Source organism: Brachyhypopomus gauderio, unplaced genomic scaffold (assembly GCF_052324685.1).
Source record: "Brachyhypopomus gauderio isolate BG-103 unplaced genomic scaffold, BGAUD_0.2 sc50, whole genome shotgun sequence".
NCBI lineage: Eukaryota > Metazoa > Chordata > Actinopteri > Gymnotiformes > Hypopomidae > Brachyhypopomus > Brachyhypopomus gauderio.
The window spans coordinates 2,444,424-2,460,512 of NW_027506875.1; the positions used below are offsets into that span (position 1 = coordinate 2,444,424).

The 16,089-nt window shown below is 39.5% G+C and overlaps 1 protein-coding gene across 14 annotated transcripts in view; it reads right to left on the reverse strand.

The window, feature by feature from the left end:
* LOC143487815 (NACHT, LRR and PYD domains-containing protein 3-like) overlaps nucleotides 1-12,064 on the reverse strand; it is a 98,531-nt gene extending 86,467 nt beyond the window's left edge. For 2 of the 14 annotated variants that reach the window (XM_076987009.1, XM_076987008.1), the window contains exons 1-10: nucleotides 11,937-12,054; nucleotides 9,653-9,734; nucleotides 8,139-8,231; nucleotides 7,179-7,271; nucleotides 6,627-6,719; nucleotides 5,724-5,816; nucleotides 4,885-4,977; nucleotides 4,415-4,507; nucleotides 3,512-3,604; nucleotides 3,000-3,092 (exon numbers count right to left, since the gene is read on the reverse strand). In XM_076987009.1, coding sequence (XP_076843124.1) covers nucleotides 3,000-3,092; nucleotides 3,512-3,604; nucleotides 4,415-4,507; nucleotides 4,885-4,977; nucleotides 5,724-5,816; nucleotides 6,627-6,719; nucleotides 7,179-7,271; nucleotides 8,139-8,231; nucleotides 9,653-9,705 — 797 coding nt within the window. In that variant the 5' untranslated portion in view covers nucleotides 9,706-9,734; nucleotides 11,937-12,054. Of the gene's footprint in view, nucleotides 1-2,999; nucleotides 3,093-3,511; nucleotides 3,605-4,414; nucleotides 4,508-4,884; nucleotides 4,978-5,723; nucleotides 5,817-6,626; nucleotides 6,720-7,178; nucleotides 7,272-8,138; nucleotides 8,232-9,652; nucleotides 9,735-11,936 lie in introns of all 14 variants that reach the window. The other 12 variants (XM_076987012.1, XM_076987011.1, XM_076987006.1 and 9 more) reach the window with 11 other exon arrangements.
* Between the last annotated feature and the right edge of the window lie 4,025 nt (nucleotides 12,065-16,089).

Below are 16,089 nucleotides of genomic sequence, written 5' to 3' on the forward strand. Positions count from 1 at the left end.
TGTAATGCTTTAATTTTACATCCACTATCACAGTATTGGTATTGGTCTGAAAATTGTCTGGCCCACAGGTCAGAGCTCTCTGCCAAATCTGGCCCACAGAAAAATATAGTTGAATGCCCCTAGGTTAACTGATTTAATGTCCTAATCCAGTGTTCCTCACCACCAGTGCTGGACACCTGCATCACTGTACAGTTTAGTGATTTCCTGCTCCAACACACCTGATGCAGCTCATGAAGGACGCCATGATGAGCTGAATGAGTTTGATCAGGTGGAACTGTGAGTGAGGAACACTGTCCTAAACCAGTAGACCATCATCACCTCAACACTACAACCAGAACACCATGCTCACCTAAACACTATAACCAGTACACCATCCTCACCTCAACACTACAACCAGAACACCATCCTCACCTCAACACTACAACCAGGAGACCATCCTCACCTCAACACTACAACCAGGACACCATCCTCACCTCAACACTACAACCAGGACACCATCATCACCTCAACACTACAACCAGAACACCATCATCACCTCAACACTACAACCAGAACACCATCATCACCTCAACACTACAACCAGAACACCATCATCACCTCAACACTACAACCAGGACACCATCATCACCTCAACACTACAACCAGGAGACCATCCTCACCTCAACACTACAACCAGGAGACCATCATCACCTCAACACTACAACCAGAACACCATCATCACCTCAACACTACAACCAGAACACCATCCTCACCTCAACACTACAACCAGAACACCATCATCACCTCAACACTACAACCAGAACACCATCATCACCTCAACACTACAACCAGAACACCATCATCACCTCAACACTACAACCAGGACACCATCATCACCTCAACACTACAACCAGAACACCATCATCACCTCAACACTATAACCAGGACACCATCCTCACCTCAACACTACAACCAGGACACCATCATCACCTCAACACTACAACCAGGAGACCATCATCACCTCAACACTATAACCAGGACACCATCCTCACCGCAACACTACAACCAGGACACCATCATCACCTCAACACTACAACCAGGACACCATACTTACCTCAACACTACAACCAGGACACCATACTTACCTCAACACTACAACCAGGACACCATCATCACCTCAACACTACAACCAGAACACCATCATCACCTCAACACTACAACCAGTACACCATCATCACCTCAACATTACAACCAGGAGACCATCCTCACCTCAACACTACAACCAGAACACCATCCTCACCTCAACACTACAACCAGGACACCATACTTACCTCAACACTACAACCAGGACACCATCATCACCTCAACACTACAACCAGTACACCATCATCACCTCAACACTACAACCAGAACACCATCCTCACCTCAACACTACAACCAGGACACCATACTTACCTCAACACTACAACCAGAACACCAACCTCACCTCAACACTACAACCAGGACACCATACTTACCTCAACACTACAACCAGGACACCATCATCACCTCAACACTACAACCAGTACACCATCAGCACCTCAACACTACAACCAGAACACCATCCTCACCTCAACACTACAACCAGGACACCATACTTACCTCAACACTACAACCAGGACACCATCATCACCTCAACACTACAACCAGTACACCATCATCACCTCAACACTACAACCAGGACACCATCCTCACCTCAACACTACAACCAGAACACCATCATCACCTCAACACTACAACCAGTACACCATCATCACCTCAATACTACAACCAGGACACCATACTTACCTCAACACTACAACCAGGACACCATCATCACCTCAACACTACAACCAGGACACCATCCTTACCTCATCACTACAACCAGGACACCATCATCACCTCAATACTACAACCAGGACACCATACTTACCTCAACACTACAACCAGGACACCATCCTCACCTCAACACTACAACCAAGACACCATCCTCACCTCAACACTACAACCAGAACACCATCCTCACCTCAACACTACAACCAGAACACCATCCTCACCTCAACACTACAACCAGAACACCATCATCACCTCAACACTACAACCAGTACACCATCATCACCTCAATACTACAACCAGGACACCATACTTACCTCAACACTACAACCAGGACACCATCCTCACCTCAACACTACATCCAGGACACCATCCTCACCTCAACACTACAACCAGAACACCATCATCACCTCAACACTACAACCAGTACACCATCATCACCTCAACACTACAACCAGTACACCATCATCACCTCAACACTACAACCAGGAGACCATCCTCACCTCAACACTACAACCAGGACACCATCATCACCTCAACACTACAACCAGGACACCATACTTACCTCAACACTACAACCAGGACACCATCATCACCTCAACACTACAACCAGAACACCATCATCACCTCAACACTACAACCAGTACACCATCATCACCTCAACACTACAACCAGGAGACCATCCTCACCTCAACACTACAACCAGAACACCATCATCACCTCAACACTACAACCAGGACACCATCCTCACCTCAACACTACAACCAGGACACCATCATCACCTCAACACTACAACCAGGACACCATCATCACCTCAACACTACAACCAGGAGACCATCATCACCTCAACACTACAACCAGAACACCATCCTCACCTCAACACTACAACCAGGACACCATCATCACCTCAACACTACAACCAGAACACCATCCTCACCTCAACACTACAACCAGGACACCATACTTACCTCAACACTACAACCAGGACACCATCCTCACCTCAACACTACAACCAGGACACCATCATCACCTCAACACTACATCCAGGACACCATCCTCACCTCAACACTACAACCAATAGAACACTCACATTCCTACATCATCATTACCTGAACTCAACACTCACATTCATACATCATCATTACCTGAACACATTAGAATTCACTTACGGTCTAAAACCTAATGGATGGTCCATTGACCAGTAACTCTTCATGGACACCCAGCTGTGTTCAGGTGAGTCAGATCTTTTATGCTTAGTCACACTAAACAACACAATTAAAAAAAAGATATTGTTAACACCAAAATGCAAAACATAATTTGTGTATAAATGGGGAAAATGTAATTTGAAAGTGTCTAATGTTACAATTTTATTCATGATTTGTTAAGAAATTATTACAAAATTACAGAAAGATGTTGGAAGGCAGTAGAACACTCACATTCCTAAATCATCATTACCTGAACTCAGTACAACACTCACATTCCTACATCATCATTACCTGAACTCAGTACAACACTCACATTCCTACATCATCATTACCTGAACTCAGTACAACACTCACATTCCTACATCATCATTACCTGAACTCACTACAACACTCACATTCCTACATCATCATTACCTGAACTCAGTACAACACTCACATTCCTACATCATTACCTGAACTCATTAGGATTCACTTACGGTCTGAAATGTATTGGATGGTCCATTGACCAGTAACTCTTCACGGACACACAGCTGTGTTCAGGTGAGTCAGATCCTTTACGTTGAGTCTCACTAAACGACACCATTAAAAAAAGATATTGTTAACACCAAAATGCAAAACATTATTTGTGTATAAATGGTGGAAATGTAATTTGAAAGTGTCTAATGTTACAATTTTATTTATGATTTGTTTAGACATTGTTACAAAATTACAAAAAGGTGTTAGAAGAAAAAACAATACTCACATTCCTACATCATCATTACCTGAACACAGTACAACACTCACATTCCTACATCATCATACCTGAACTCAGAAGAACACTTACATTCCTACATCATTACCTGAACTCAGTACAACACTCACATTCCTACATCATTACCTGAACACAGTACAACACTCACATTCCTACATCATTACCTGAACTCAGTGCAACACTTACATTCCTTCATCATCATTACCTGAACTCAGTACAACACTCACATTCATACATCATCATTACCTGAACACAGTACAACACTCATTCCTACATCATCATTACCTGAACTTAGTACAACACTCACATTCCTACATCATTACCTGAACACAGTACATCACTCACATTCCTACATCGTTACCTGAACTCAGTACAACACTCACATTCCTACATCATCATTACCTGAATTCAGTACAACACTCACATTCATACATCATCATTACCTGAACTCAGTACAACACTCACATTCCTACATCATCATTACCTGAACTCAGAACACTCACATTCCTACTTCATCATTACCTGAACTCAGAACAACACTCACATTCCTACATCATCATTACCTAAACACAGTACAACACTCACATTCATACATCATCATTAACTGAACACATTAGAATTCACTTACGGTCTAAAACCTAATGGATGGTCCATTGACCAGTAACTCTTCATGGACACCCAGCTGTGTTCAGGTGAGTCAGATCTTTTATGCTTAGTCACACTAAACAACACAATAAAAAAAAGATATTGTTAACACCAAAATGCAAAACATAATTTGTGTATAAATGGTGAAAATGTAATTTGAAAGTGTCTAATGTTACAATTTTATTCATGATTTGTTAGGAAATTATTACAAAATTACAGAAAGATGTTGGAAGGCAGTAGAACACTCACATTCATACATCATCATTACCTGAACTCAGTAAAACACTCACATTCATACATCATCATTACCTGAACTCAGTAAAACACTCACATTCCTACATCATCATTACCTGAACTCAGTACAACACTCACATTCCTACATCATCATTACCTGAACTCAGTACAACACTCACATTCCTACATCATTACCTGAACTCATTAGGATTCACTTACGGTCTGAAATGTATTGGATGGTCCATTGACCAGTAACTCTTCACGGACACACAGCTGTGTTCAGGTGAGTCAGATCCTTTACGCTTAGTCTCACTAAACGACACCATTAAAAAAAGATATTGTTAACACCAAAATGCAAAACATAATTTGTGTATAAATGGTGGAAATGTAATTTGAAAGTGTCTAATGTTACAATTTTATTCATGATTTGTTAAGAAATTGTTACAAAATTACAGAAAGATGTTGGAAGACAAAACAACACTCACATTCCTACATCATCATTGCCTGAACACAGTACAACACTCACATTCCTACATCATCATTACCTGAACACAGTACAACACTCACATTCCTACATCATCATTACCTGAACACAGTACAACACTCACATTCCTACATCATCATTACCTGAACTCAGTACAACACTCACATTCCTACATCATCATTACCTGAACACAGTACAACACTCACATTCCTACATCATCATTACCTGAACACAGTACAACACTCACATTCCTACATCATCATTACCTGAACTCAGTACAACACTCACATTCATACATCATCATTACCTGAACTCAGTAAAACACTCACATTGATACATCATCATTACCTGAACTCAGTAAAACACTCACATTCCTACATCATCATTACCTGAACTCAGTAAAACACTCACATTCCTACATCATCATTACCTGAACTCAGTACAACACTCACATTCCTACATCATCATTACCTGAACTCACTACAACACTCACATTCCTACATCATCATTACCTGAACTCAGTACAACACTCACATTCCTACATCATTACCTGAACTCATTAGGATTCACTTACGGTCTGAAATGTATTGGATGGTCCATTGACCAGTAACTCTTCACGGACACACAGCTGTGTTCAGGTGAGTCAGATCCTTTACGCTGAGTCTCACTAAACGACACCATTAAAAAAAGATATTGTTAACACCAAAATGCAAAACATTATTTGTGTATAAATGGTGGAAATGTAATTTGAAAGTGTCTAATGTTACAATTTTATTTATGATTTGTTTAGACATTGTTACAAAATTACAAAAAGGTGTTAGAAGAAAAAACAATACTCACATTCCTACATCATCATTACCTGAACACAGTACAACACTCACATTCCTACATCATCATACCTGAACTCAGAAGAACACTTACATTCCTACATCATTACCTGAACTCAGTACAACACTCACATTCCTACATCATTACCTGAACACAGTACAACACTCACATTCCTACATCATTACCTGAACTCAGTGCAACACTTACATTCCTTCATCATCATTACCTGAACTCAGTACAACACTCACATTCATACATCATCATTACCTGAACACAGTACAACACTCATTCCTACATCATCATTACCTGAACTTAGTACAACACTCACATTCCTACATCATTACCTGAACACAGTACATCACTCACATTCCTACATCGTTACCTGAACTCAGTACAACACTCACATTCCTACATCATCATTACCTGAATTCAGTACAACACTCACATTCATACATCATCATTACCTGAACTCAGTACAACACTCACATTCCTACATCATCATTACCTGAACTCAGAACACTCACATTCCTACTTCATCATTACCTGAACTCAGAACAACACTCACATTCCTACATCATCATTACCTAAACACAGTACAACACTCACATTCATACATCATCATTAACTGAACACATTAGAATTCACTTACGGTCTAAAACCTAATGGATGGTCCATTGACCAGTAACTCTTCATGGACACCCAGCTGTGTTCAGGTGAGTCAGATCTTTTATGCTTAGTCACACTAAACAACACAATAAAAAAAAGATATTGTTAACACCAAAATGCAAAACATAATTTGTGTATAAATGGTGAAAATGTAATTTGAAAGTGTCTAATGTTACAATTTTATTCATGATTTGTTAGGAAATTATTACAAAATTACAGAAAGATGTTGGAAGGCAGTAGAACACTCACATTCATACATCATCATTACCTGAACTCAGTACAACACTCACATTCCTACATCATCATTACCTGAACTCAATACAACACTCACATTCCTACATCATCATTACCTGAACTCAGTAAAACACTCACATTCATACATCATCATTACCTGAACTCAGTAAAACACTCACATTCCTACATCATCATTACCTGAACTCAGTACAACACTCACATTCCTACATCATCATTACCTGAACTCAGTACAACACTCACATTCCTACATCATTACCTGAACTCATTAGGATTCACTTACGGTCTGAAATGTATTGGATGGTCCATTGACCAGTAACTCTTCACGGACACACAGCTGTGTTCAGGTGAGTCAGATCCTTTACGCTTAGTCTCACTAAACGACACCATTAAAAAAAGATATTGTTAACACCAAAATGCAAAACATAATTTGTGTATAAATGGTGGAAATGTAATTTGAAAGTGTCTAATGTTACAATTTTATTCATGATTTGTTAAGAAATTGTTACAAAATTACAGAAAGATGTTGGAAGACAAAACAACACTCACATTCCTACATCATCATTGCCTGAACACAGTACAACACTCACATTCCTACATCATCATTACCTGAACACAGTACAACACTCACATTCCTACATCATCATTACCTGAACACAGTACAACACTCACATTCCTACATCATCATTACCTGAACTCAGTACAACACTCACATTCCTACATCATCATTACCTGAACACAGTACAACACTCACATTCCTACATCATCATTACCTGAACACAGTACAACACTCACATTCCTACATCATCATTACCTGAACTCAGTACAACACTCACATTCATACATCATCATTACCTGAACTCAGTAAAACACTCACATTGATACATCATCATTACCTGAACTCAGTAAAACACTCACATTCCTACATCATCATTACCTGAACTCAGTAAAACACTCACATTCCTACATCATCATTACCTGAACTCAGTACAACACTCACATTCCTACATCATCATTACCTGAACTCAGTACAACACTCACATTCCTACATCATCATTACCCGAACTCAGTACAACACTCACATTCCTACATCATCATTACCTGAACTCAGTACAACACTCACATTCATACATCATCATTACCTGAACACAGTACAACACTCATTCCTACATCATCATTACCTGAACTCAGTACAACACTCACATTCCTACATCATTACCTGAACTCATTAAGATTCACTTACGGTCTGAAATGTATTGGATGGTCCATTGACCAGTAACTGTTCACGGACACACAGCTGTGTTCAGGTGAGTCAGATCCTTTACGCTTAGTCTCACTAAACGACACCATTAAAAAAAAGATATTGTTAACACCAAAATGCAAAACATAATTTGTGTATAAATGGTGGAAATGTAATTTGAAAGTGTCTAATGTTACAATTTTATTCATGATTTGTTAAGAAATTGTTACAAAATTACAGAAAGATGTTGGAAGACAAAACAACATTCACATTCCTACATCATCATTGCCTGAACACAGAACAACACTCACATTCCTACATCATCATTACCTGAACTCAGTACAACACTCACATTCATACATCATCATTACCTGAACTCAGTACAACACTCACATTCCTACATCATCATTACCTGAACTCAGTACAACACTCACATTCCTACATCATCATTACCTGAACACAGTACAACACTCACATTCCTACATCATCATCACCTGAACACAGTACAACACTCACATTCCTACATCATCATTACCTGAACACAGTACAACACTCACATTCCTACATCATCATTACCTGATCTCAGAACAGTACAGCCATGTGTCTTTCTTAGTCCCGCCTTGTAATTTGTAACATTTCCCCCATGTTAGCATTTTCAGGTGTTACTTGTTGAGTATGTGGTTATATAAAGCTTGTGATCTGTGTAGCGTCTTTTGGATAATTGATTATTGTTGTTTAATGTTATAGTGGATATACTGTTGGATGTACATGTGGATTTCGGTTTGTACTTGTTTGTTCTTCGTATTCTAGTATGTCTTTTCCTGTTGTCTACGTTCATGTTTCTGACTCTCTTGATGATGTGACCATGACCTGTTTGTACCACCCTGATTATGGAATTCTCTTTAATAAATCTCACTCTCCTCAGCATTTGTGTCCACCTCTTCACTCCACACCACACCCAGCGTTACAAAAGTGAACTTCAAAATGTCCAGAGTTAGAACTTGTATCCCCCATAAGCAGCTGGGAATATGTTCTGATTGGGCAGAGCAGGTGTGACACACTTGCAGGATTTAAGAGAGTTAAGGTTAGGGTAGGAAAACACTTACACACGGACCAGGACGACAGAGAGGACAGCTAGTAGAGGAGGGCGGAGCCAGACGTGACAGAATGGTGCGATTCATTTGTTGTTTCCAAAGTGGGAATTCAAGTGTGGGTGACTGTAATTCACTCCTGGGTGACTCTCACTCCTGGGTGACTGTAATTAAATCCTGGGTGACTCACTCCTGGGTGAGTGTAAATCCCTCCTGGTGACTGTAACTCACTCCTGGGTGATTGTAACTCACTCCTAAGTGACTGTGACTCACTCTTGGGTGACTGTAACTCACTCCTGGATGACTCTGACTCACTCCTGGCTGGTTCCCCCATGTGTGTCTCATGTGTGTTATTCTCACCTCTCTCCTTTGTGTGTGTGTGTGTGTTATTCTCACCTCTCTCCTTTGTGTGTGTGTTATTCTCACCTCTCTCCTTTCTGTGTGTGCTGTTCCCCAGAGACACTCATTCTGGAGGTCATGTCTCCTCCTACAGATTACAGCTGTAATCCTGCAAACACACACACATACACACACATAAATAATTCCAGATACATATTCAATTACATTATTTACTTTTACAGCATTTGACACTTTTGTCCAGAGAGACTTGTAGAAGAAGTTTGTAGTCTCTATCAAATACAGAACTAAATCACTGTTGTAAGTCAGTATGTATTAGACAGTCTACTAAATGCCATGAGTGTAACTATAAATATCTTCATCTGAGCAGTTTAGTGTCAAGAACACTGTCAGACTAAAGTCCTGGATAAAGTGTTTTTAAGATGTGTGTATACTGGATCACAGACCAGCTCACATGTATATAAAGAAAGTGCAGAATATTCACTCTATAAATCCTTATCTACACTTACATGCACACCACTGGGGCAACACCGGTCTGATACCGTTAAGTCTTTTAACATGTGATTTTATCAACAGCACGGTGTGAACATGTAGTCTAGGCTGATTTGGACACTTAAACACTGGTAGATCTGATGACTCAGTCCAAGACATTTGTGGCACTTCCTGCAAAATGACGCTTGTTGTATTTGTAGTTTGTATCTGCGCACAGCAGGGGTGTCCAAACCTTCTGCAATGAGGGTCACATCTGTTGAGGTGAAAGTGTGTGTGGGCCACCGTTCAGCCTGGCATTCTGTGAACCATTAACATTAACTCTGGACATAACTCTGGCCTGGCGTATAAAATCACCTTCATTTGTAAATAATTGTGATAATAACCGTCGTTAGGCAGTGTTGTCCAGTGAAGGTATTAAAGCTAAATAAAGAAAAGTCTGTAATCGGTGGAGAGATTCTTCAATATAAATAACCATATTTATATACTTCTATATTTCACTACAAATTCAAATAAAATGTTATAGTATGGACATAACATTATAATATTCAAAATTAATGAACAAATGAATATTTAATGATTAATCCTTAAATTAATTATTTTAAAAGTCAGGTAAGCATTATGGTGAAATAAAAAAAATAAATTTCTATTAATATTCTAAGAAAATGCTGTAACCTAAAGATTCTGTTAACACAATTAGCCACAATATGTAGGCATGATTAATTAATTAATTAATTAATTATTACTGTTATTAAAATCGGATACCAGACAACTCAAAGAAATTCTGCAAATAAATTGTAAGAAGTGAATCACAAGTCCAGATGCACATGAAATGCATTGCTCCTTATGTGTACTTCACTATAGGCCTGAAATGGGGGGTCTAGGTCATGTCATTTAACCGTGAGCCGCATGTATTCTGGTCCACCAATGTAAAATATAGGAAATCTGAGCTGTGATGTGTTTTCACAAATGTGAGAAATGTTTCACAAGTCCAGATGCACATAAAATGCATTGCTCCTTGTATGCACTTGATACCTTTGTGTTTGTAGGTTCACATGTTCCGTTGCACATGTGCAACTTAAAAATTTTAAGTAACCCATGACTTTTATTTTGAAAAGTTGTCTTGGCACGGAAGCGCTTACCGACTAACACGAACTCCGTTAATTCCTAGATGTGACCTTTTCACATCTTCTAAATGTATCTTTATTGAAAGCCATTGTGTGGGGATAAATTCACAATAAGTATTTATCACATACACTACATGTTGTTTTTTAATAACGAGCCCATTCTTTCCTGAATGTCTGGCGAATACAGAACGCTGAACCAACTTTACTGCGGTAACATGTCGGCCGATGTCACGTAGGTGTCGCTTCCTGGTGCCACATGTCAAACAGGGACTGAACCGTTACTGAGTGTGTGTGTGTGTGTGTGTGTGTATAGGACTATAAACGTCTTCAATCACAGTATATTTCAATAAATGCTCTGTACCACGGGGCAGTACTGTGGGAAGAGAGTAAAACATGTAGGCCGATGTCACGAAGACGCACGTTGACTCTCACTGTGGTGGGGTGTAAAATAGACTTAAAATGGACAAATGTATAAAACTGTAAATATACTAATGTAATACTTTTTCGCGTCTTTAGATGATCATAGTACGAGTTTACTTTAGTTATTGTGAATCAGACGAGTTTAGTTCGCCTGTTTGTTTCTGTACACGCAGTTAACTACAACAAAACGGCACCTACAAACGTAACTGCGTATTCAGTTAAATACATTCAGTTATTGCGACTTCGTTAAAAACATTAGAAACTCTTCACTGTGTAGGTTCATATTCTTAAATGACAGATCAGAGTCAGATACTCACCGTGTTTCTTTCTTAAATAACTGTTCCACTCTTCACAAAATGGAGCTGCTGTAAGTTTTACTTTCACTTTTAGCCGGATTAAACTGGTTTGATCTTGCGGAAGAGAGAGGAGGAACTTCAACACTAAACAAGTGTAGGAGCGGGTTTGACATTGGGGGGGGGGGGGGGGGGGGGGCATATTTGCTATGAAATCAAAGCCCACCCTATCCTCTAAAATATTACTATAAACTGATGCAGCTGTAGGTAATGTAGTTAATCACTGTATGTATGGTGGAATTACGGTAAATTGCAAATAAATAAAATAAACAAACAAAAAATACGATAAATCCAAATTAAAGGACACTTTATAAACTAAATATACTCAATAATACATGATACTGTATGACAGTGGCTGGTGTGTCAGTGGAGGACCCTCAGGACAGGGCCAGATGGAGGAGTTTGATCCGCTGTGGCGACCCCTAAATGGGAATTGCCAAAAGAAGAAGACCGTTGTCCACAAACTTTAAATAAATTATGCATGTGTAACTGTTCTGCGTTGTGTTGAAAATGATGAGGACGCTCAATCGGATGAAGTAATTTATTCCCTGCACATGGGTTGATAAAATGATATTTAGGGTGGGATAAAATGTGGAGTCTGCCTGCAGCAATGTAATTCTCTTCCCGCTGCTTCTCACACAAAACATTTCTTCATCCATTTTTTAAATGTATATACATGAACAAAAAGTACACTCAGTGGCCACCACCGGTACTGCACGTGGAATGCAGCCATAACGGTCCAGGCTAGTCACGCTTTGGATCACACATGCTAGCGGGACCACGAGGTGCACATAGAACATACAAAATGCAAACAACTTAAAATACAAATGTAATAAATTACCTGCACATGGGTTGATAAAATGATATTTAGGGTGGGATAAAATGTGGAGTCTGCCTAAACAAAGCAAATGCCGTATTATAATTTGGACTTTCCAATACGAATACATTAAGGCCAACAAAAAAAAATACAAAACGAAAAAACATCACACAAATCCAATTTATAGATCACCTTACATATTAGGTTAAATTTATGTTAAATCTAAGACATACAAAATAGTGCAAATATGGATTTTAATAACTTATCTCAGACCCACGATTATCCCACCTACCTGCAGCAATGTAATTCTCTTCCCGCTGCAGAAATCCCACAATGCAAAACGGTATAGACCGATTACAAAATAAAAGTCTCAACCAATTTATGCAGGATTTAACTATTTAACACCGTTACACATGCAATATATGGATTATATTCACATACAGCCAAAAAAAGTTTATATGCTCACTGCGGTAAAGTTGGTTTCACGTTCGCAGGTTTCACGTTCGCATATTCAGAATTCGTTCTTCAATAGCTTTAAGACAGTTATAGCAAAAGTGCCAAAATATGAAAATTCTAATTTCTGGCAACATACCACCTACAACTCTGTTTACATCAGGAATAGGCGTATTTTAATTGTAGATAACATGTTATTTTAAATGTACTGCTGTCACCTCTGCAAAGTCTAAGGCACCATCTACAAATTACCTTAACACGGTTACGGACACAAGTGGCGGTCTTAAAGGTTCCAGAGCACTGCACATTTTTTTTTCTATAATTTCAATAGCTTTTCAATGGTCCACCATAAGACCACCAAACAAGTTGTTTTCCACAAAGTGCATTCTAAAGAACAACCTACAACTCTTAACATAGGTATTTCAACCTTGCACCAATTTGTGGTAGTCAGTTGTTGTCTACAATTTTTAATCGCTTTTAAATGGTCCATCAGAAGCTCAGTTTATTCGCCGAGCTCTTCGTCGGGAATGCCTTATAAAATCCCAAATAAACATAGGCCTACTATCATTTTAGGATTATTGTTTAATGAACGTTATGGGGCAGTCATGGCCTGGTGGTAGGGAACCGGTCTTGTGACCGGAGGGTCGTGGGTTTGATTCCCAGACCGGAGGCCATGACTGAGGTGCCCTTGAGCAAGGCACCTAACCCCAACTGCTCCCCGGGCACCGGGCTAGGCCTGCCCACCGCTGTGGGCACGTGTGATCCACAGCCCCCTAGTAATCACTAGTGTGTATGTGTGTGTGTGTTCGCATAGATGGGTTAAAAGCAGAGGACAAATTTCGATTGGGGTGTAAAAATCACAATTGACAAAATATGGCACATTTATCGTTTTTCAGCACAATCCATTACTTACATCCATAACATTATTAAGCATCACATTTCAAATATTACACATCGCGGATCAGCCCTCAATTCTCTCCAGATTTTTATATATCGCTCTTCGTTTTTTTTGTTAGTTGAAGTTTTCTTTATAGTGTAGGAGATGCGGAATCTGTCAGCAAAGCCACTGTATGTCGGTCTGTCCGAAAAGTATGTCTGGCATTAAAAACGACTAGTCAAGAGTCAAGTCAAGTCAAGAGAGGTTTTATTGTCATTTCAACTACATATGGAGTACACAGTGAAACGAAACAACGTTCCTCCAGGACCATGGTGCAACATAAAACACAGTGCAGACAGAACATAAGTGCAACGTACAGACAGTACAACACAATACAGACAGTACAGTATACATACATGAATGAATGAATGATTCAATTTATATAGCGCCTTATCAAGATACCCAAGGCGCTTTACAATTGTTAACACAGCTACGTTACAGACAACCAATCACACACCGGCGAGAAGCGGCAGCCAATTGCGCACAGCGTACTCTCTACCGGGATCCACACCCCCCTGGGGGACTGAATGGGGTGCAGGAAGGGGAGAGAGGACAGACCCTAGTGGGAGAGCAACATCCACCACTGGGCACACAAGCACACACACTCAGACAACAACTTGTTTTTATTGAACACAGAGAGACAGACACACACTCAGGGAGAATTTGTCAGGGACTGCCAATTTACCTAACCTCCATGTTTTTGGACTGTGGGAGGAAACCGGAGATCCCGGAGGAAACCCATGCAGACACAGGGAGAAACTCCACTCAGATAGAGACTTGAACCCAAGACCCCAGTGCTGAGAGGCAAACGTGCTAACCACCAAGCCACCGTGCTGCCAAATAAGACATGCATAGTGCAAACAGACACTTCAGAGGGCTTTGGTCAGAGGGGCACATTCAACCCAGGGCAAAAAAGACAAGGATTCGATATCTTATTTGGTTTATTTTTATAAAACTAACCATTAACCATTGTAGCCAAAGTGAATGGCTCAAAATATCACATTTGAGACAAAAAAGAGAACATTTTACAGACTGTATTGACTGGAGAAAATAAATCATATTAAAATAAATATTTAAATAAATATATATTTATATATTATAATAATTATATATAGTATATATTTATATACATAAATATTCCCGATTTTCTTTGACCTGTCTGTTGTGTTCCTTGTTTAAGACATTGACCAGTATTGCATTAGCTGCTGCAGCTTTCTGATAGTCTGTCCATGTAACCATGGCTTGTTTGTGCTGCTCAGACCTTGCATGCAATGCAAACCTCGCCTCTTTGTAAGATGCTTTCTTCCAGTTTTTGAAACCAACCGGCGAGTCAAAGACTGTGTCTGGGCTATTGGGAGGGATAAGATGTCTGCAAGCGTAATACGCAGAGTCCAACTGTTTTGAATATTCAAGCCAGGGGTGGATGTGGTACCAGGCTGCCTTGAAGCTCCTCCCCCTGTCCCCCATCAAGGTCCTGGGAAACAACTTTAGGTCCGGCTGTATCGGTGGGTCTTCTTTACATTTGCTGATGTCTGTGGAGAAAGACAAACCAAATATATGTAAATAAACATATATTCTGCATGGACACATCATATAAACTGCAGGACACGGCATATAAACTGCAATTACACCAACACTGCTTAAGTGCATGAACACGCACACTTGTCTAAATTGCATCATTTTTGTCTAAATTGTATTTATTTATTAATACTACTTATTAATTAATTGCATTCTTGTTGTATTCAGTGCATTCTTTCATTGTATTCTAAAGCCTGACCAGGGATTAAGACTGTAAATTAGCTTAAGATAGACAATGTCTGCCTCATTATTCTGCCTCATTATTCATCTTTTTGATGCAGAAATAGGACGTAATGTCCTTTTTTCTCTTCAATTTGCACTATAGACAAAAA